This window comes from Terrapene carolina, unplaced genomic scaffold (assembly GCF_002925995.2).
Source record: "Terrapene carolina triunguis isolate 2854851 unplaced genomic scaffold, T_m_triunguis-2.0 Scaffold926, whole genome shotgun sequence".
In the NCBI taxonomy this organism is placed as follows: Eukaryota; Metazoa; Chordata; order Testudines; family Emydidae; genus Terrapene; species Terrapene triunguis.
The window spans coordinates 4,640,112-4,663,317 of record NW_020665277.1 but is presented as its reverse complement, the minus strand read 5'-3'; the positions used below and the strand labels follow the sequence as shown (position 1 = coordinate 4,663,317).

Below are 23,206 nucleotides of genomic sequence, written 5' to 3'. Positions count from 1 at the left end.
GACCATTAGAACTGAAATCACGGATAATCAGGTCTAAGTGCTTAGACCTGCAGTGGAGTATGTGGGGCTCTCGTGTCCTCAACCAACACTTCAAAATGCTTGTCTGGAAGTGGATGGTTGAGACGTTGATGATTGCTCTGGGGCTTGTTGGCATCTCATCTGATGTTGTTTGCAGCGCTGGTCATAATCTCTTTGAGGTTGGGCATACGGGGAAGCGTTGGGTATAAAATCTGCCATGTTTCTTTTTGTTCTAAGGGGCATATATTCCTAGGGTTTTTAATGTAGCATGGGAATCCTTGAGTGTGTGTAAGGTTGCATCTGTGCCTTCCGCAAACAGTTTTTGACCTTCGAAAGGTAAGTCCTCTACTGTCGCCTGAACTTCCTTGGGGAAGCCTGAAAGGTGGAGCTAGGACGTCCTCCACATGACTATGGATGTGGCGATGGAGCGGGCTGCCTTGTCAGCAGAGTCCAAGGAAGCCTGTAAGGCTGTTCTGGCAATGAGGGAGCCTTCTGTTATGTTACCTTTATATTGTTATTTTTTATCTGTTGGAAGATGTTCAATAAAAGCTGTCATTTGTGCAAAAATGTTGCGTGTGTACTTGGCCAGTAACGCAGAATAGTTTGCTATGTGAAACTGAAGGGTCGCTGAGGAACAGGCTACCCTGCCAAAGAGGTCTAGGCGTTTCCAATCTTTATCATAAGGGGTGGTCCTAGCCAGATGTTGTTTTTCCCCTTTGAATAACCGCCTCCCCCACCAATGAATTAGAGGTACGGGGGGTGAACAAAAACTCGGCTTCCTTAGCTAGGACGTAGTACTTCTTGTCTGATCTTTTACAAGAAGGTGGAGCTGGTGTCTGCCAGACAGTTTTTGCCGGGTCCATGATAGCAGCATTGATGGGTAGTGCAATCTTGGCAGTAGGAAATGTATGGAGAACATCTGTCAGTTTATGCTGTGTCTCTGGCAGCTCTGCCAAGGGAAGGTCGAGGGAGTCAGCCACTCGTTTAAATAATTCCTGGAAGGATTTAAAGTCATCGCCTGATGTGGGTGGAGGAGGCATTATTGTTTCGTCAGGAAACGAAGAGGAGATGTGGGTGGGTGGGATGGTGTCACCGTCTGGTGGCTCTTCAATTGCTTCTGCTTCCTCCTCGAGAGCTTCTGGGGAGGCTGGGGCAGAAGGTGAAGGTGATCTCTGTGATCTTGGTGTTCTGGACCTGGATGGGTTGGAGGGCTGCATGTTCTGGGTTCTGTATAACGCCCATGGGTCCCAATATGGCCAGTTCGGTAGGAGGACCATGGGGGGTGCACCCATTGCGGAGGTTGCCATGCTATGTCTTGCTGTTGTGAGGGTCCAGGTTTGGGCGAGGAATGGTGAGGGGTGTACATTCCTTCCCCTACTTCCTCCTCCTCATCGCTGGAGAGAGGAGGGGCTGAGCCAGCAGGTGTATTAGTACCATGGGGTACAATCAGTAACAAAGAGAGGCGTTCCTGGAGTAGACGTGATGAAGAGGTCTGCCTGGCTAACAAACTGCTGCAGCATGGGTAGGCTCGGTGCCAACAGAGGAGGAAAGCTTTGGTTCGAAATCATTGTGATTGCCGCCGGTGCTGTAGACTTGCTGCAATGTATTGGTGCAGGAGGTGGCACCATTGCGCTGCTCGGTGCCAAGGTAGCAGGCTTAGCTTTGTTAAGTGTGCCTGTCTTAGAACTAGACTGCGGGGGGGTCTTTTGCTCCTTGGGCCATCCCAGTGCCTCTCGGTCCGGAGCTCTGGGTGCCGATGGTACTGGAACAGATTTGGTGATCAGCGATTGCCTTTACTGAGGTGATTCTTGCTGAGGCGAGGAGTGAGACCGCTTTTTTGTGGCTTTCTGCGGGACTGGGTCCTTTGCAGCTGTTTTTGAAGATGAACCCATGTCCGATGCCGCCGCAGGTGAGTGCTAGCAGGAAGGGGTCCTGTGCTCAGGATCAGAAGCAGGTCAAAGGGATTTCTCCATCATAAGTTTTAACTGGAGATCCCTAGCTTTTCTAGTCCTCGCTGTCAGCTTTTTAAAGTGGTGGCACTTCTGTGCGATGTCTCGCTCTACCAGACAACGGACACACTGCGAGTGACCATCTGAGACTGGTATTGACAGGCTACAGGTCAGGCAGAGTTTAAAACCTGGAGAACCAGGCATGTCAAAGAGGCTGTTCACAAAGAAGGAATGGGAATAGTCCCTTCCAAGTGCATCTGGGCTGTGAGGCAGATTTCCGCCGGAGGAGGGGGAAAAGGGGGGAGTTTTTTTTTCAATAGAGAAAAAATGAAGGAAGAAGTAAATAAAGGATAAAACTACAAGGGTTGAACTAAAGGAATAGCAAGGTTTTTGAGGGCGCTGTTGTTGTTCCGACCAAAGCCAATGGCAGTAGAGAAAGAACAGGGGGTGGTTGTCCACACACGCTGGATAGCTGCTCAGAGTGGTGAGAGCAGAGCCGGCTCTATGCACCAGCAAAGCAAGCAGGTGCTTGGGGTGGCACATTTGCAGGGGCGGCATTCGGGCCATCCTTTTTTTGTTTGGTTGGTTGGTTGGTTTGTTTTTGCTGGGGGGGGCAGCCCTGCAGGCGCTCACCCAGGTAGACGCTGTCTTGGCCTCCAAGCTGACGCCTAAGTCCAGGTGGAAGAGCTGCAGCGGGTGGCCAAAGCGGGCTCTGACACGTGGAGCACGGGACACTTGGTCTGGGGGCCGCCCAGCGGGGCGCACGGAGCCGCCTGCAAGTGCCGCAGCCGGGGCTGGGCCAAATGGCCCGAGCTGCCCAGAGGCTGTGGCAGGGCGCCCAGGAGCAGCAGAGGGGCCATAGAGGGGAAAGGTGCCCGGGGCGCTGCCGTGCGGGGCCCACGTCCCACTCTCAGGGGCTCCGTTCCCCACCGGCCCCTCCCTCTGAGGCTGCCCTGCCCCGGCTCCTCAGCCCCCTGCCGGGGCGGTCCCCCCGGCTCTGCCTCCCAATTCCCGGCCGGTCCTGAAGGCAGGAGTCCCGGCTGGAGGGACCCTGGGCTGAGGCGCGGCCTGGGAGCCCCGCTGCTTACCCTGACCCTGCCAGCGTCATACCGGCTGGAGGTGAGGGGGGAGTGGGCGGAGTCAGAGCCCCCCTGGGCGCCGGGAAGGAGTCGGGTGGATGCAGCCTCCGCCCCTGCTAGTGTCATGAGTGGGATGCTGATGACCTGCCCTGGGAGCAAGTTACCAGTGACCCAGGGCTGGGGCGGCGGGGGGTTTGGGGGGGGGGGGGAGAGCCCAGGGCTGGGGTGGCAGGGGGGGGCGGGTGGGGGGGAGGGCACTGGTGGGGGGCGAAAGGGGAGAACCCAGAGCTGGGGTGACAGGGGGTGCAGGTGTGGGAGGAAGAGCCCAGGACTGGGGCAGCAGGGGGGCACGGAGGGGGAGCACAGGGCTGGGGTGGAGGGCAGCCAAAATTTTTTTTGCTTGGGGCGGCAAAAAACCTAGAGCCGGCCCTGGGTGAGAGACGGCTGCCGCACGTGCACAGCCAACTGGGGCACAGCTACTGCAAATCTCCTACTAGAAGTGCAGGGGCGCACAAACACCTAAAATGGAGCACCCATAGGGACACTCCTTGAAGAAGAACCTGTCTTCCAACAGTGGCCAATGGCAGGTGCTTCAGCGGGAACGAATAGAACAGGGAATCATCGAGTGATCCATCCCCTGTCATCGATTCCCAGCTTCTGGCGAACAGAGGCTAGGGACACTCAGAGCACGGTGTTGCATACCTGCCCATCCTGGCTAATAGTTATTAATGGACCTAACCTCCATGAATTTATCTATATTTTTTTTAATCCTGTTATAATTTTGGCCTTCACAACATCCCTGGCAAAAGGTTCCACAGGTGACTGTGCATTGTGTGAAGAAGTACTTCCTTTTATTTATTTTAAACTCACTGCCTATTAATTTCATTGGGTGACCCCTGGTTTTTGTGTTAAGTGAAGGGGTAAATAACACTTCCTTATTAATTTTCTCCACACCTGTCAAGATTTTATAGGCCTCTATTATATCCCCTCTTAGTCATCCCTTTTCCAAGCTGAAAAATCCCAGTCTTTTTAATCTCTCCTCATATGGAATCTGTTCCATACCCCCTAATCATTTTTGTTGCCCTTCTCTGTACCTTTTCCAATTCCAATATATCTTTTTTGAAATGGGGTGACCAGAACCGCACGCAGTATTCAAGATGTGGGCATATCATGGATTTATATAGTAAAAGTGGAGGAGGTTGGTTTGCCAGACTGATCAGCAGAGCCAATACTGACAACCTACATGAAAAGGCTGCAAAAACAGCATGCCTCTGGACCGCATCAACATGCAGAAAGCCTTATGAGCCAGTCACTGTCAAACCCAGTTTTAAAAGTACTTAATAAGGCTGTTAAGAATGTTGGAGACACAACTCAGTTTATGTGAACCAACATGGCCGTTGCATCATACTTTCTATTTAAGCAAGAGATACCACACACTACAAACTGGAGGCCAATGTTAAGTGCATTGTCACTTATTAATCCTGAAGTTGGACACTAGTTCCGAATAAGACTGGAAAATGCTCGCTATCTTTCTGCAAAAAACTCAGCTGACTGTCTAGAAACATGGGCTGCAACAGTGAAAGACTCAGCAGTTGAAAAAGTGAAGAACTCTCTCACCATATTCAATAAATGTGCATACGTGGCTGATGAATGCACCAATGCAAATAGGCATCAAGTATTAAGTCCTTGCATATGTTATCTTGATGTCCATGGTAGGCCAGTAGATGCATTCTAGATGTTCAGGTTATAGAAGACATCAGCTGTATCTGTGACATCTTAGAAGAGTTAAATGCTTGTAAATTGGACCCCAAACAGATGGCTGCTTGTGCATTTGATGGACCTACAAACTTCTCTGGAAGACACAGTGGAATACAAGCTTTACTCAGAGAAAAGTGTAACCCTAATCTCTCCTATACACACTGAAGAGGCCATCTAGTCCAGTTAGCGCTAATACAAGCTGCAGAATCTTCAAAAGACATTAAAAAGCCATAAATTGAATGGCTTTGTTATACTCTTTTTTCAGCAAGAGTCCAAAAGGACTGAACATCTTGGAAACAAATAGAAGATACACTAGGACTGAAGTTCAAAAAACTTGGAAAAACCTGCTGGCTTTCTCATGAGCGATCCTTGGCTGTTGTCTTAAAATGACTGAAACCGTTATTACTGGCTTTAGAAAGTATCTACCAAGATCTAAGCAGTGAGGCTGGTGGACTACTTTTGTGAGTGCGCCGCCTGGCACTCTGGGGCTGGGGGCCGCGCTGCCTGCCTGCTTGACTGGTACTCTGGGGCTGGGGGCCGTGCCGCCCGCTTGCCCCCAGCGTTCTGGGGTTGGGAGAGCTAAGAGCCGTGCTGCCTGCCTGGCGCTCCGGGTCATGCCACCAGCCACCCAGCACTGGGGATGCTGGAGGCCACAGTTCCCACCTGCCCAGTGCTCCGGGGTTGGGAGCGCTCAGGAGACCTGAGGCTGGAGGTGGGCAGGAGAGGGCTCTGGGCTCCTCACTTTGTACTGCAGAACTACACCATGACCACAGAAGAAGGGTCTGGATTTACCTCATAATGTATACAATATGAATACATAGTTAACACATTTAACAAAGAATTATACAGAAGACAGTACGCTAACACTTACCATCTTAGTCACTTTGTTCTCCTTCATGTTTATTATTTATTAATTATTATTATGGTAAAATTTAATATATTATAAATTTGTCAGAAGAGGAGAAAAGGGTTTTAGATTTCTTTTCTAAATAGTACACTTTATTGCTGATTTTAAATTCTTATAGATGTATTCAGCATAAAGTTGACCTTAGTTATTTACATATTTGAATTGTATTAGTTCAAATGCTGTAAAAATTGTATGTGAGTTTCTCACATTTTAAAAAGAGCCTATTTTATGGCTATAACAGAACAGCCATGAACACTGTAATGCTATTATAGCCATGCAATCAATCAATTTATTTATTTATTTTGCTACTTACTAGAAACATTTCTGCAGTGCAGGACACACAGCACTTTTCCACCAAGATTGTCAAAAAACTCTTGTGACAATAATTAAATAAAGCCTCACAACAGCCCTGGGTTTTGCTAGCCCCATTTTACTGATGGGTAGACTGAGGCAGAGATGAGTGAACTGACCTGTCCACGATCACACAACTAGCAGGAGTCAGGAATAGAATCTTGGAGTCCTGTTCCCCTTTTCAAAAACTTGTTTTTCCCTAAATATCCCCCAATATACGCACATGGAAAATACTGTAAATTTTTTTAACCTATGCTTTCCTTAATCAAAAGTGAAAAAGTGACTCCGGAGACAATTAGATCAGCATAGGCCCTTAAAATAAAATGAAAGGTACATTTTAAAAAATAAATAAAAACAAAAACATGGAAATAATATACTATCCAATAAGCAACAGACCTTTAATGATGGAGTGCCCAAGACACTTTTAGTAGGTGTCCAAGAAGACATTTCTTTGTTTTCCAACTTGTTCTCTCTAAAAGATGTGAAATTCTGGGATGAATTTTTTTTTGAATTAACTGATGCAGAGGCAAGCTTTAAACTGGTTTTAGGAGTCTCCATAAAGGATGTTTGTATTTTCTAAAAATAATAATAAATGAAAATATATTAAAAATCAATAACATATTAATAAATGCCAACTTGCCAATGTTTTTAGTTAGTATGAAACCTTAGTTTAATTATACATGCCTGCTAACACAAATCATAACATTTTATAAAAATCAAAGTAAAAAGCCACCTTATGCTTTTTTTCTTTTTCAGAAACCGCATTTTCTTTTGCTTCTCTTGCAAGGTTTTCCTGTTTAAAAAACAGAGTAGTGTAAGATATAGTAAATGCTCTATTTGCAAATATTTTAGCTGACTATATCTTCTGTACAATAATGGAGTAGTACACATGTTCAGCATTCAGTTATAAACACACACAACAATATACAAGCAGCGTTTAATTAAATTTCAGACTTCAGTAGATATTAAAAAAGTGGAAATAAGAATTAACAAACTTATCTTAATTATATATGGGAAAGGATACATCTCTTACTGTCCCTACATACCCAGTTTTCATTACTGTTTGTTTTTGATTTATGCAGTAAGATTTTTTTTATTTCAGACTGTTTCTCATTCATTTACTTTTATGGAGTTCTGCCACATACGGAGTTTTGTCCTCTTCAGAGTCAGGTAAATACAGCAAAAATGTATTCATGAATTTTCTGTCAAATATTTGTGATCCCTTTATTCACTAAGGGCTTGAATCTGCAAGCACTTAGGCACATAAACAGACCCATTAAACAGTCCATTAACAATTACACAACATGAATAGAGAATTTATTTGCACAAGTAATCTACTGAACAACTGCGAATAGTGAGCAAATAAATAAAAATTGCAATCTGTTTGTAGATAATTCATGAACTAAAAAAGAAGCTAAGTTCATGAGATTATTTGTTGCATATTGTTTGGCCAGTTCTGGTCTTGTGCTAGAATGAGTCATTTAGCAACAAATTCCATGAGAGTGCTTGAAGTTGTAATAAAAGGTAGGGTACAAGCTCAGCAATCCGTATGCCAAGATTCAGACCATCAAACATTCCTCCAACAGTTTGTATCTGGATAAGGAAAGGCTAAAATGTCTGGGTCCAAAACAGAATTTCATTTTTCATATGCCTGTACTCTTGTATAGAAAACTTCAGTAGAGTTGCAACTGGATTACTTCAGAGGCCAAAGGTGAAATCCGGGACCCATGTAGGTCAATGGGAATTTGACTTAAATTCAGCTAAGCATGCTGACTTCAGAGCACATCAAGCTCTTGAGAGCAGAGTGAGGCTTAGTCTACACTACAAAGTTTTGCCAGCATTGCTATGTGGGCTAGGAGTGTGAAAAAGTGAACCCCTCTACCTGACATAGCTATGGTGGCAAAACCCCCAGTGTAGACACAACTATACTGACAGAAGAGTGCTTTGTCAGCATAGTATCAGAGGGGTAGCCATGTCAGTCTGTATCCACAAAACCAACGAGGAGTCTGGTGGCACCTTAACGACTAACATATTTATTTGGGCCTAAGCTTTTGTGGGTAAAAGAAGAAGAACCATCTGAAGAAGTGGTTTTTTACCCACAAAAGCTTATGCCCAAATAAATCTGTTAGTCTTTAAGGTGCCACTGGACTCCTTGTTGGTTTTGTCAGCATAGTTAATGCTATTTGGGGGAGTGCTATGCCAGCTGGACTCCTTTTGCCAGCATATCCTGTCTCCAACAGGGGGCTTTGCTGGCATAGCTCTGCCAGAATATCTATACTCGCAAAGGCTCTTTAGTGTACACAAGTCCTGAGAGAGAGGAATCAACCCAAATTTCCTCCATAGCACTAAATGATATAGCCACAGGCTAAGCCAAAAATTTTTAAATGTCATGCCACAAGACATACCTTCTCTTCAACCTCTATTTTAAGCTGCTCCTTAAGGGATAATAGTTCACTTTTCACATGAGATAGCTCAATTTCCTAAAAATTACAATCAGATAAGAGTTAATAATTTTCTGTTAAATTGAAAAAGAAAATAGTTTTTAAAAACTCAAATAAATGCATCTGTCATATACTACTACACTGTTCAACTTTACATTATTTTAATGACAGAATTAATTCTAAAAATTAACTGTGGGTACCTTCAAACACAAAGCCATTTACAGGCCTATGGTTAAGTTGGATGTTTTGAACTAATGGAGTTTCCTATCTAAGGAACAGGTATGTTCAGCATGAATGAGTTAAATTGTAGACTTGGATCAACCCCTTCCCATGGAAATATGTGTGAAAAAGTCCTGTAAGAAGGAAATCTCCATGAGAATCCCCTCACTGGGTTTGAGGGGGTTGAGGAGCTGAGGCTACACTGTCAGAGACTTCTCAATGACTTGGTGACTGCTCTCAGAACATTCCCCAAAGTGGGGTTTTGCCAGGTAAAGGAGGGGCACAGAAAAGTTAATGCAGTCATAGGCTAGGAGGTTGTTTTTATTTTTTTCAACAGATCAAGAACTATTGAGAAATGTATCTATTAATATTTGGACAGGGCTATTCAAGTCAAGCAGTTTTTCTCATCTTATTTGTGGCATATTATTACCAGGAAAAAAATGGCACACTGTTTGATACAAAAGTTCCTTAATCAGATAGAGTGGTGAAAACATTCAGAGGCCATCAGGAGAAAAGTAGACAGGAAAGTACACTTGCTTACATTTCATTTAAAACACTTTATACTGTAACACATATAAAAACAATAATAAGCAAGTATGGCACACAGAAATCGGGGGGCTAGCCTTCATTGTACAGTTCCAGAATATAAAGTACACATCTAAAACAGAGAAAAAATAAACAGTAAAAAAGGAAAAATTGTTATCTAGTTATGTCACTCATCTGCAGCAGTTTCTTTTAATTTTCTCATAGTTATTCACTATTAAGGTTTAGCTCTTACCAAGGATCTTTTAACTGACATTTGTTCTTGTTCTTTCGTCTTACAGAGTTCTAATTCTGTATCTTTTTCTTCAACCATTTTATCATATTGATGCTGCATACAAAGAGTCATGTGCATAAGTGTGATAAACAAAAATTATCACTTAAAACCAGCTAGCATTCATTCTTTATTCAGAAGTTACAAAAGATTACTAACTTTTTTAGACACAAAACTAGTTTGAAGCTTCAATGATATATATCTTAACTCTTTCCACAGATGATACTCACACTTTTTCTCTATGCAATAATATTCTGTGAGGCCATTTAAAAGCATTTTATGTCCTCTGTGGGGAATCAAATGTACCTGTGTGTAAAGGCTGGTTATACTGAAGCAAGTAACATTTATGAACATATCCATTTAAAAAGAGTGCTTCACTAAAATATGTTAAACTGAACTACCTAGGGCCACTGAAAAGTTAGAGGCCTTACAAGAATGGGTCCGAATTAACACTGAAAGAAAACCCGGGGTGGGAGAATGGGACCAAAAGGAATCTGAAATGCCAGAAAATCCTTTCAGTATCCTTCCCACAGAACAGACATGGGAATATTCAGAATTCTAAATGATCATTAAGGTCCGTATTTCCCTTCTTCCATAAAAATGTATGCAAATATAATACCTCAATATTTGCAACCCCCAAAGCAGCTCTAGGAGAGCTGCATCTCTGCCACAACTAGTATTACAGTATTAGGGATTGCCAAATACTTTTGTTACAAGTAGTAGTATAATTTCTGCTTAGCTACTTATTTAGGAGTTAAGATAATGAAGAAATGCCTCCTGTCATTGATGCATTTCTTGTTAGATGTCAAGAAACTGATCATATCTCCAGCTTAATTTTCCTAGATCAATGTCCTTATAATAAAGCTCCATTTCCTAGTTCCTAATACTTGTGGTTTGTGCAATTTTACTGATTCCAGACATAATGTCATGTATTGTACATATACAACTAGCAAAATCATTTTACCTTGTGTTTTTCCATAAGTGCTACCATTTCAGCTATCTTGTGCTGACATCGAATATCAATTTCTTTCTGCAGTATTACTGCTTCATCAGCTATTAACCTCATCTTTTCCACCTGTTAATAACAGTATTTTCTTCTAATTTGTAAGCAGCATTGAATGCAATATTTTAATGAAACCCCCAACGCTACATATAGTTTAGTTTTTATGACAGTCCATTAGCTCAAAAGCCACTTTGTTCTTTATATGGCTCACTTGCAGTGCTTGCACTATTGCACAGTTTATCTTTAACTATAAACAGGCAAAATTTTGTGGCATCAAGTAAAAAAAAATAAAGCTAAAAATATATAAAAAGTTAAAATACTATATATACATTAAAAGAAATGCTTTTTCCACAATGGACTTGTCTGACCATTTTTATATTTTATCAAATATGAAACCACAGCTATTCATTTAATGAAACACACAAGATACATTTTGAAGTTATTCTAACAATTACAGTAATATGGATGGAATGAACCAATTGATTTGGAGTATTTCCTTCTTTGTGATATTATAATCTACAGTACTGAAGACTAAAAAATGCCTGGCTGCCCTGCAAAAATTTGTAAAACAGATACTTTAAAATCATAGTTTTTTTCCGCTTTCATTTTATTTCAGTCTGGTACTTTCTAGCACAAAAAATTACTGTGCAATTCGTTTTAAAAATAACATATTTTTTATTTTAAAAATTCCTGTATTAGAATGCACATTAGTTGAAAGGCAATTTAACAAACTAAGGCCTACATTTTTAAACTTGGATACCTAAACTGACGCGCTAAATCCTAATTTTTATTTAGGTGCCTAACTTTAGAGACCCAAATATGAACATTTTCACTTAAGAACTCAAAGCTGAAAGCCTATAATCACCAGTATGTGTAGTTCACACACAAGCAGTTCCACTGACTTTGTCATGGCCCTGGCCTAACTCCCCCTACTAGACATTCACCAGGTGCTGTGTTTGGGTCTCACCACGCTGGATCCATGTGCTCTTATGCTTCCTGAATCTGAACAAAGTCCATGCATTCCCTGTCTCTTACTCTGGGTCTCTAGGCACACTTTCAGGCTACAAATATTCTGCTAACAACCATCTGGCAAGCTGAGACTCCATGGTCCAACTTCCTAGGCCCGGAAAACTAGCACTGGGACGACTAGGCTCCCCAGTAGCTTACTCACACACCTTCTCAGAGCTCCAACCTCATGGGCATTCTGGTTTAGTTTCTCTTCAGGGACTCATGATAGTTGAAACAAACACAGATAGGCTTTGCAAAAGGGATTGCTAAAGTAATTACTTTTTATATTAGCACAAAAGAAATTCAGATCATGCAAAATAAAACACATCTATATGCTATTCCCTGTCTCAGTTTCCTCACCTGTTTCAGTTTCCTCCTGAGTGTTTTCTGGGATTTGGTAAGAGTCCTCTAGGGTGTCCAGGAGCCCCCTCCTGCTGCCTGTAGTTTCTCCTCCAAATCATGGAGTCTCTCTCTCTTTCCTCATGCTGGTTTCCTTTGACCTTGACAGGTCCCCCAAAGTCAAGAAAGTCCTCTCTCCTTCCAAAACACTGTGTCTTTGTTCCTCTCTCCTGCACCAGGTTTTCTTCATCTGTCTGACCCTACCCTCCCAGATTCTGTGTTTTTAAAAACTAGCACTAACATCTTGGTACTTTGTTTTGCTCTTTGGGAATTTTCCACTTTTCAAACCCCCTTGCAGAGAAGTTAGAGAAAACTGTTTCTCCAAGGCTTCAGCCATCACATTGTCCAAAAAATGGTCCCATTTGAATGGGATTCATTCACATTAATAACTTATTTTGTTTGATCTGTAACTTCTCCCAGCCCTTGACTGACTTACTACAAATTGAGGGTTGGAGTTTCACATACAATTCATGATCTCACACAGAAGTCATAAATTGTATATAGACAGCTTCCCCTTATGGTCACGGGTGTCCACAGGACAATAATATGTGGAGGGAGTTCAGGATCAGCCCTAAATAACTTTACAAAACACATTAAACATTGGATAAATTATCAAATTACTCAAATGAATCCAAAGAAACAGTCAATTTTAGTAATTCTTACCTTTTCAAGAAGTTTTTCTTCTGTTATGTTTTTTGCCTCAATTTCTTTTTGGTAGCTGTCAATTGTTTCCTTATGTTGCCTATTTACATTTTCGAGCTCTAGTTGTAATGTATTCACCTTTTAACAAGACAAAATCATTTAATTAACCATTCAGGAGTAAATTTTAATATATGTTGATTCATTTAAGCGGTTATTACCTACCCTGTACTGGAGATACAAAATGAGTGAGGTAATATCTTTTATTGGATCAACTTCTGTACTGGGACAGTTTACCTTCTATTCAAGATTCAAATTTTTTTAAACAAGGATCTGAGCTATGGCCTTTCACATTTTTTTCCTAATTACTGGGAAAATAGCAACAACAATTTCAATTAAATCACCCCCTCCAATTGAAAAACATATGAAAAAGGAAAAGTGGAACTTAATGAGTTTCAACTAATACTGTCTCCAAGACATCATCCCCTACAGAGGGCGAGGTTTCTGATTACTTGAGAGGACAGGGCCCCCCAAAGTGTACATGATGTCCTAAAATTCACAAGGAAATAAGACCATGCTTGCTATTCCCTGGACACTCATCCACTGGCAGTATGACTTCCTCCCAGAGCTGTGCAGCCACAGAATAATCTTCCATTCTTGTACTCTTCCTGTTCTTGGGGGGGAGGGGATTAGCTATGCAAAGCAAGGCTGTGCAACAGTTAGACTCCCATGCCACCTTTTCAATCCTCATCCTAAGCAGTACTGCGTAGTCTTCGGCCACAGTCAATGAACTAGTCCTGTGTTTTTTTTTTTATAATTTCCATTTATAATAGAATTGATTGAAGAACAGGGAATTTTCCTGGCCCATTAGTCTTAGTAAGTTTTTATTATTATTAATAAAAACCTCTATGAAAGGAACTGTACTTGTTAAAACATTCTTTTGAACTGCTGATTTTGCTGGCAAGATGCCTGGAAGAGGCCAACAATTTGCATGTTTGACTGGGAACTGACTTCAGTGAAACCATGACATGAATTAAAAGGGTGCACCCTAGTAAAATTAGTTTATTCAAAATTAAGTACTTAGAATATTTAAACAAAAGCTCATATATTATGACAGAAATAAATTATCACACAAATTACATATAACCAGCTAATATGCATATGAATAATTAGGCTAGAGAGAAATGTCTTGTGCTACTTTCAGTAGATGCTAGAGAAAAGAAGTTCAGAAGGAGAAACAAACCATTTATATTATTTTGTTCATTTTAGTAAAGCACAAATAATGTTATATTGCTGTCAAAGTATGTAAATGTATTTTTAAAATTGTTGTTGTAGCCATGTTGGTTCCAGATATTAGAGAGATAAGGTGGGGGAGGTAACATCTTTTATTGGACCAACTTCTGCTGGTGAAAGAGACAAGCTTTTGAGCTACATAGAGTTCCTCTTCAGGTCTGGCTGACCTGACCAACTACAAAGCACACAGAAAATGCTCATTTATGAACAAATCATTTGTGGTTTAACCCTGCTCCTAGTCAAGTCAATGGGACAACTTCCTTGATCTGAATGATAAAGAAGCAAGCCCTGGATAACTTTATTTTTCAGGAAAACTGAAACTGACCAAATTAAAAGTAAAGAGAGATTCTGAACTCCCAAACTCCTATTTGGATTTGAATTTTGTTGCTGACCTGTATCTCTGCAATGAGCCAAACTAAAATCTAAATAAAAATGTGCTTATCTATCCATAAAGGTTCTTATCTGGTCACAGATATTGTAGTACTGGAATGCTATATCTGAATATTGCAAGCCGGGCCAACTTCTAATTCAAAGTATTAACTGATCCAAAAAGATAATACGTGCATGGGTGCTTGCAGCACTAGAAGTCTGACTACCCTTGAAATCTTGTCCTAGAAACAGTGGATACAATTTCACAAATTTCTTATTAAAGGTTTGATTCAGTGAGGTGCAGAGCATCTCCTGTAAGATTCTGAGAAACTTCAATTCCTAATGATTTCAATGGGGAGCTGACAGTCTCCAATATATCATAGCTTGATACAACAAGATGCTGAACATTTTGGCCCCAATCCAGCAAAACAATTAAACTTGCTTAATTTTTAAACACATAAGTAATCTCATTGACTTCAGTGGGACTGAAGGACAGACTCATGTTCTTCAACTACTTGTCTTTCACTTTTACAAGAAATATTTAGTATACACCTACCTTCCCTTCATAAATACTGGATTGCTTGCTTTCTGCTGCAATTTTCTTTTTCAACACTTTATTCTGTTAAAACCAAAATAAAGACTAAAGGGATGCATTTAAACATTTACATTCTTTTATTAACATACTGGAGAATTGCTTTGCTGCTTCAGCAGCTAAAATTAGTAAAACACACAGGGCAAATTGAGGCAGGGTAGACTTCAGCTGCCCATTTACAGCCGTTTTCTGCATACTGTGAACTGCCTCACCAGCACACAACAGTCAGAATTGGGGCTAAAGATTGATCCCAGTACCCTCTCCCTTTTTTAAAAATTTTTTACAATCCACGTCCCATATCAGGCCCCCTAAGATTTGTGCATGGAAAAGTCCTCCCTGTGGAAGGAGAGCTCAAGTACCTCAATAACTCTTTTTTATCCTTTGTGGACACTGTGGAAAACTCTCCACATGGTTCAAGGTTCATGTGCGCGATATGGGTGGAAGAAAGGAGGAAAAAGCAGGATGCAGAACATCTCTGCCTCCTGCTTGTGGAACTTCCATGAAAAAATTAATACAGCCCCAGGCTGCACTACAAAGGAATCTCCAGAGGGCCAGACCTGATGCAGTGATACAGAGGCTCCAAGCAGATGGCCCAAGTTTCTGGATGGCTTTTCTACAAGGAGACAACTCTGCCCCCTTGTAGGGTGAGATGGGGGAAACTCTGTGAAAAAATCTTCAATGAGATTTCCTCACAAAAAGTCTACTCCCATGGCTTTTAACAAGAGAGGACAATCTGAGCTCAGATTTTTCTTCTCTTACTGATGGATAATTGACATAACTCAAGTATTTATTTAAAGTATACTGATGACACTTTGTATCAAATACAAAATAATCAGAATTCATTATAAATATACTCTTTCTACAATTACTTTTCACTAAAGTAGGCCAAGTTTTACAATTAAAAAGAACCATTGTAAAGACAAAACTTTCTTTAGATTTGACTTGAATTAAGACTATCATAGAAAAGCGAACCAGTTATGTAATCTCATAGACATTTGCAAAGACTCCTCATCTATTTAAAATCCTACCAGAAACTGAACAGTATTGCTCTACACACATGCAGTTGGATTTCTATGTATTCCATGTTCCTGTAACTTTTAAAAAGTCTACATACCTCTTGCTGCAGTTCTTCGTTGTATTTGGTTTTATTTTCAACCTGTTTCTTTAAATTGTTAAACTAAAAACAGAGAGATTTCAAACAATGAATCATTGCAAAATAATTTATTTTTTAGAATTTGTTAATTTATTTGATTGATATTTTAAGAACAATTGCATTTGTCTTTGCATAGGTCCCAATTCAGTAAGGCATTTAAGCATACTCAACTTCAATAATGTGATTAACCTCACTGATGCTCATTGGAACTATTCTTGGCCACAACTCAGTAAAAACACTTAAGCACATGCTCAACTCTCTCCATTTAGTACAACATTTAAGCATGTGTTAAACTATAATCACATGCATAAATCCCACCGATTTCAGTGGGACATAAATACAAGCTTAAGTGTTTTGCTGAATCAGGATTTAGAGCACTAAAACTGTAATGGTTTTGATAGTCTACTGCTAGCTAAGTAAAACTGTAGTAGGACAGCCCATCAAAAGCTGTAATTAGAGCAGAGCAAAAATGTGTAGTAGGGAACCATAATCACCTCTTTTCTGTTCACAAATTGTGTATGAAATACTGCAGCTAATGCTTTAAAACTGAAAAGAATTTTTGAAGTTCTCTCTAGTTCATAGTATAATAGTATACTCTCATACCTTATTTTCTAGCATCTTCAGTTGCTTTTCCTTTCTTGAAATTTCACTTCCAATGTTTCTAGTCTGAAATACATTATTTTAAAATCTGGCTAAATTATTATTAGAAATTTTACCACAAATTGCCCCAAAATATGCAGCTAGTTTTCTTCTGCTACTTATTTATATTTACAGAACAAACAAGCAACCATCCCTTGTTCTGGGTATCTTTATCTAATTTAATTTCACAGTAAAACTTCAAAAGAGACTGTTTGGCATGCTCCAAGATATATCTCTATGCACCAGAAAACAATAATAAGAAAATAAAAATCCTCCACACCAGACATACTAGTATTAAAATCTCATCTAATCCCCAGACAACCATGGGTCACATTGGTCATTATAATCATTCAGAGACATACATATGGAAAACATGGGAGGTGTTATGCATGATGAAAATTACATTCTCTAGGCCTTGTAGTTAAAGGCAGATCATTCAAAGGTACAGTGCCTTGAGACAAACTTCTACAGACAGGAAGTGGGAGACATTTTTCCCTGATGGATCACTGTGTATTGCAGGTCTTACAATATAAATCTATTAATATACTGAGTCAAATGCTAACAAAGAGCTTGTGGAGACTTCAGAATGAAATGAACAGTAAGACGTAAACAGCTAGGGGACACCCCTGTTTTGAGGTGAAGATCAAAGGGATAGTCTGGTACAGCTGGTGATGCAGAGACATTCTGGCATCCTTCAATCTGTGAAGACAAGGTGCCAGCAAGCTTGATTGTATGAAAGGTCCTGGTTGAAAATGCTAGGGAAAGGACTTTGGGTAAGTTATCCTATAGGAGACAGAGGAATGTCCTGTAGTTAAGTGTGTAGTAGAAAGAGAGAGCCTGAAGCATAGGCCTAGTTCAAGGCCTGAGGTCTCAACCAAAGTCAGAAAAAGTTATGCTGTGAGCAACAGTTAAACCCTGTCAAAAGCAGATGCTTGCCTGGAAGTCAGTGTCCGGTACACGAACTCGGCACCAGTATTGCTACCATTGCTAAAACACACTGAATATGTAAACACATTCCAGCAGGCCAGTACAAGAACACCCCAACCCAGCACATGATAAAATGGTTTGACAAAAGTAATGAATAGTGATATTTTGTCTGAAACATCAGGAAAAAGTACAAGGGGAGATAATAAACATGTCATGAAACATGTAAGGTGATGGATAAGTTGTTTACCCTAGGTTGTTTGTCTTAGTCTATAAATGTTGGGATACCTCGCTTTAACCCTTTGTCTGGCCTAGGGGGCAGTGGAAAGTCCCGCCACTGACTGAGCTGGTCCATTGTCACAGGCATACGTGTTAGTGTACCTGTAACCATTGAGCAAGGGCATTAGCACTGTGCTTTGTTGGCAATAAACCTGGCCGGGTGCCTTTGCTACTAAACCAAGTCTTGTGTTTATTGGTCAGTTCGATTAGAGCCTGCTGTATTGGCTATCTGGCCAAAGCCAGAGCAGCATGCAGAAAGAACACATGCACGCAGCCGAACATCTGACAACAAAGTGTAAGCTCTAGAATGCATGTTATGATTTGGTTTTCTCTGCAACCATTTGTTTCCAATATTCTGATTTTGTATCATTTAAATCTCTGTTGTTTGATAATAAACTTATTCTTGTTTTCACTATAAATATATCTAAGTGCTGTATATTAAGTGGACTGGTGATCCTGAATTAAAACTATAAGTTGGTGTGTATTATTCCTTTTTGAGTAGCACAGCTGAGTTCTGTGAATGTGGAACGGGCTGGGCAGTGTTGGGGTTGGTGTGTTCCTATCACTAACCTGCAGAGGGAGTGCAAGGCCTGAGGAGGCCTGGAAGGTAGTGTTTGCATTGTCAGAGGCCAGTGCAGTCAGGGAGCTGATCCCCAACAGGCACAGTCAAGACTTCCTCACTCTAAGGGGTAGATAGAAGCCTCACAACCCTGGGTACTCATGGAAAGCATCACAGCCAGCCCCTTCCTACACAGCTATTATTTCCTACTCTCCTACATCTGTTTCCTAAGGATACCTTTTTTGGCTCAGACATTTACTGCTATAGCTTTTCATAATAAGATGTAGCATTGTATATATCCCATACATTTTCTTCACTTTCATCCAGTTTAGTTTTAGCCTCTTCATCTTTCTTTTTCATCTTCTCCTTCAGAGACTCCAAGTCATTTCTAAATGCCAAATTAATAAGTATTAGTATATAATTAATTTAAAACTGAAGATTTCTTTCACAGCTGCTAAAAAAAAAATCACAGCTTAGCTCAAGGCGAGAAAAGCAGCTTCCTTTATAGCTAATATTAAGGGTGGTTTATGCCAATCTTTGAAGATGTCCCTAAAAGGTACAGGGCAGTGGCCCAGACTTTCACTTCTGAGCTGTACTTATTTTTCACAGACCTAGAAAGTCCTAGGCATCCAATAAGTTTATCTTTCTATCTACATTATTTTAATGCATCTATCTCCATAATATCTAAATCCATATTATGAAAGGCAGATTAACAATGAGACTTGTCAAAATATACATCATTTCAGATGGTAAAATTTAATAGGAATCCTCTTCTCCATAATAGTTATGTCTCATTTTTTCCACATTTAACTAATAACTTTGTATATGCTATTTTCTTTAAATTTCCTCTACAATTAAAGGGTTTTTCTCAGAAAACTGAAAACCCAAACTTCTGTCTTAGATGAAAATGAATGATGCAGTATAGTTCTTGGTATAAACTGTGCAGCAATTACAAAAAGAACATAACTAACAAAGTGGGTGTAAATTATTGTCATAGCAGTTTCATGGCTCTGTACACTGACAGAGTAGTCTTAATGTAAATGAGAATGTGACACAAACAAAGGGTCCCCTGTTCTTTGCAAACAATTCTCACCTCAAACCTGACAAGCTCACTAGACCACACATCTTGCAGGATATTTACCCAAAAGTAACACATAAGGTACCTATAGAAAGCTCATGACTTATCAAGACTCGAGCATTACAAGATGAATGTGTGGGTAATATTTAATGAACTGTATGGACAGTATGCTTTATGGACTTGAAGCAGAAGTTCATCACCAGAGGATAATATGTCTCCACAATGGCTCATTTGAGGAGGTTGGAGTTGTCATTCTGTCCTGGTTAGCCAGTGATGTAATGCAGGGCTCAATAATCTAGCCTTGCTTCATCCCAAGACTTTCAATGGAAAACCATCAGACACAATCACAAACAATCAAAACCACTTGGAGGTAAAAAAAAAAAGGAACATTACAACAGACAGAGAATCACCCTGTCTATGAATGAAGACAAAAGACTGTTTCAGTATAACACAGAAGGGGAAAGGCACTTGGTATTCTTTCACTGAGAAGACATCTTGAGGACGGTGCTTGATCTCACGAAAAATTGGAGCCATGTTCCTTTGAAGCCAGCCAGCTCTGCAACATACTGAACTTTGGAGGGGAGAGGGGGGGAAACACGACCTACTTTATTAGATAGGAAAAGTAAATATTAACAAGTGTAGACCTAGGTTAGTGTTTTATGATTTAGTTGTAACCATCTGTTTCCAGTACTCTTATTTCTAGTAGAATCGCTATCCTTTCTTAAGTAGACCTTATTTAGTTTTATTACAATGCTGTATCTTATACAGGAGGAGGGTTTAAGGTAAAACTGGTAAACTGGGGTATGCTACTCCTTTGGGAGCAGAGGATCTGGAATTTCTGTGAGTAATCAGAGTCAGGGACTGGATATCACAGGGAAATGCGCCAGAGGAATTCATGCACACCTGAAAGGGCCTGGCAGAGCCTGCAGCCGGGTGCTTGCATGGCTGACAGGCCACCCAGCCATCACAGGCAAGACTCTCCTTTGTTACCTCCTCCTCTTCAGGAAGGAGGGTAACAAGGTGACTCTCAGTCCTGGGTGCCCCAAAAATCACCACAGAGAGAGTAAGACCTATTTCATTAAGATACAGCTTGAAAACAAATATATTAATCTGAAGTCATAGAAGCCAATGCCTACATACATTTATACATAAAAAAGAATAACACCAAAATCTAATGGTAAAGGAATCAAGACTTTTTCTGAGAATATGCTACTTATATATTTGTTTTTTCTTCCCTTAGCTGGCTGTTTGTTTCTTCAAGGTTTTCTATTAGCTTCTTAGTCTTTTCTTCTTTCTTTCTGTTATCCTAAACAAAGATGCATGCAATCAATTATTTATTTTGAGTGAAATTCAATCCGTGCAGTGACAGACAGCACAAAGAAGTGCATACACTTTCATCTGGTCCTCTACATAGGGTGAATTTCACCATGTGTATTTTAAAATGCAAAAATTGTGTTGTTTCAAAATTAATTAATATCATGAAAATGGTCATGTGTCATATTTCGATATAAAATAAAATGTGATAAAGCATATTGTAAGTAAGAAGTGTCTTCCAAAAGAAGGTAAGTTTACTTCTCAACTTGCCTTATGAACTTCTTGTAGTTTCTTGAGCTCTGTGACAGTATCACTTTTCTTTTGTGCTATTTGTTCTTTTTCTAATAAAAGCTTATTGCAATTCATATTTAGTTCCTCATTCTGCAGCCTATTAAAATAATTGGGAGACAAGAGGAATAATTTATTTGTATTCTCAAATTCCCTTTCAGATCAGACCATGACAAAGCTCCTTGAATACAGGCTAACTGAAAAATTGTTGACTCACCACTGTAGAGTTAGTTTTTGGTTATGTAAATCCCTGCACGCTGACTGGATTAACAGGTGGCAGATTTGCCTTAGAGTACAATTATTTGTCAGTGACTGTACAGAATGCAAATCTCTGTGCGCTCAGGCCCTGATTCTACTAACTGCTTAGCACGCTGATATATCTACCTAATCTATACATTTAAAATGACTTTGAACTACCAACTTATGTACACAGCTAGATTATGTAACCATATGTTTTTATTGCTGTTATCTTTATCCTCCTCCCACCATTTGTTACATACACTTAATACATCTTGTCTTAAAAAGTGAACATCGTTCTGAGATGTATTTGCAGTACAGCTATCAAGCAATCATTTATTTAAATATTTTTGGGTGTTTTCTACATTTTCAAATATGCTGATTTCAATTACAACAGAATACAGAGTGTACACTACTCACTTTACATTTATTTTTGACTACAAGTATTTGCACTGTAAAAAAAAAAAAAGAAAGAAATAGTCTTTCAATTCACCTAATACAAGTACTGTAGTGCAATCTCTTTATCATGAAAGTTGAACTTACAAATGCAGAATTATGTACAAAAAAACTGCATTCAAAAATAAAACAATGTAAAACTTTAGAGCCCACATGTCCACTCAGCCCAACTTCTTGTTCAGCTAATTGCTCAGACAAACAAGTTCGTTTACATTTGCAGGAGATAATGCCGCCCGCTTCTTGTTTAAAATATCACCTGAAAGTGAGAACAGATGTTCGCATGGCACTGTTGTAGCCAGCATTGCAAGATATTTATGTGCCAGAGACGCTAAAGATTCGTATGTCCCATCATGCTTCAACCACCATCCCAGAGAACATGCATCCATGCTGATAATAGGTTCTGCTCGATAATGATCCAAAGCAGTGAAGACCGATGCATGTTCATTTTCATAATCGGAGTCAGATGCCATCAGCAGAAGGTTGATTTTCTTTTTTGGTGGTTCAGGTTCTGTAGTTTCCGCATCGGAGCTTTGCTCTTCTAAGACTTCTGAAAGCATGCTCCACACCTTGTCCCTCTCATTTTGGGAGGTACTTCAGATTCATAAACCTTGGGTCGAGTGCTGTAGCTATCTTTAGAAATTTCACATTGGTACCTCCTTTGCATTTTGTCATATTTGCAGTGAAAGTTTTCTTAAAACGAACATGTGCTGAGTCATCATCCCAGACTGTTATAACATGAAATATATGGCAGAATGCAGGTTAAACAGAGCAGGAGACATATAATACTCCCCCAAGGACTTGTCACAAATTTAATTAACGCATTATTTTTTAACAAGCGTCATCAGCATGCCCTCTGGAATGGTGGCCAAAGCATGAAGGGGTACACAAATGCTTAGCATATCTGGCGTGTAAATACCTTGCAATGCCAGCTACAAAAGTGCCATGCGAAAGCCCATTCTCACTTTCTGGTGACATTGTAAATAAGAAGTGGGCAGCATTATCTCCTGTAAATGTAAACAAACTTGTTTGTCTTAGCGATTGGCTGAACAAGAAGTAGGACTGAGTGGACTTGTAGGGTCTAAAGTTTTACATTGTTTTGTTTTTGAGTGCATTTATGTAACAAAAAATATTTACATTTGTAAGTTGCACTTTCATAATAAAGAGATTGTACCACAGTGCTTGTATGAGGTGAATTGAAAAATATTTGTAATCAAAAATATTAAGTGAGCACTGTACACTTTGTATTGTGTTGTAAGTGAAATCAATATATTTGAAAATGTAGAAAACATCAAAAAATATTTAAATAAATGGTTGCTTGATAGGTTAGACATTAGGAAAAATTTCCTAATTGTAAGGGTAGTTAAGCATTGGAACAAATTATGTAGGGATGTTGTGGAATCTCAGTCACTGGTGTTTTTTTAAGAACAGGTTAGACAAACA

General features: G+C 40.1%; 1 protein-coding gene across 1 annotated transcript in view; it reads right to left on the bottom strand.

The window, feature by feature from the left end:
* Nucleotides 1-23,206, bottom strand: part of SYCP1 (synaptonemal complex protein 1) — a 64,698-nt gene that overhangs the window by 3,067 nt on the left and 38,425 nt on the right. Inside the window, exons 17-27 of the mRNA XM_029913816.1 lie at nt 21,065-21,173; nt 20,711-20,777; nt 18,700-18,785; nt 15,954-16,016; nt 14,804-14,866; nt 12,610-12,726; nt 10,501-10,611; nt 9,501-9,593; nt 8,468-8,542; nt 6,796-6,855; nt 6,459-6,638 (exon numbers count right to left, since the gene is read on the bottom strand). Coding sequence (XP_029769676.1) covers nt 6,459-6,638; nt 6,796-6,855; nt 8,468-8,542; nt 9,501-9,593; nt 10,501-10,611; nt 12,610-12,726; nt 14,804-14,866; nt 15,954-16,016; nt 18,700-18,785; nt 20,711-20,777; nt 21,065-21,173 — 1,024 coding nt within the window. The remainder of the gene's footprint in view (nt 1-6,458; nt 6,639-6,795; nt 6,856-8,467; nt 8,543-9,500; nt 9,594-10,500; nt 10,612-12,609; nt 12,727-14,803; nt 14,867-15,953; nt 16,017-18,699; nt 18,786-20,710; nt 20,778-21,064; nt 21,174-23,206) is intronic.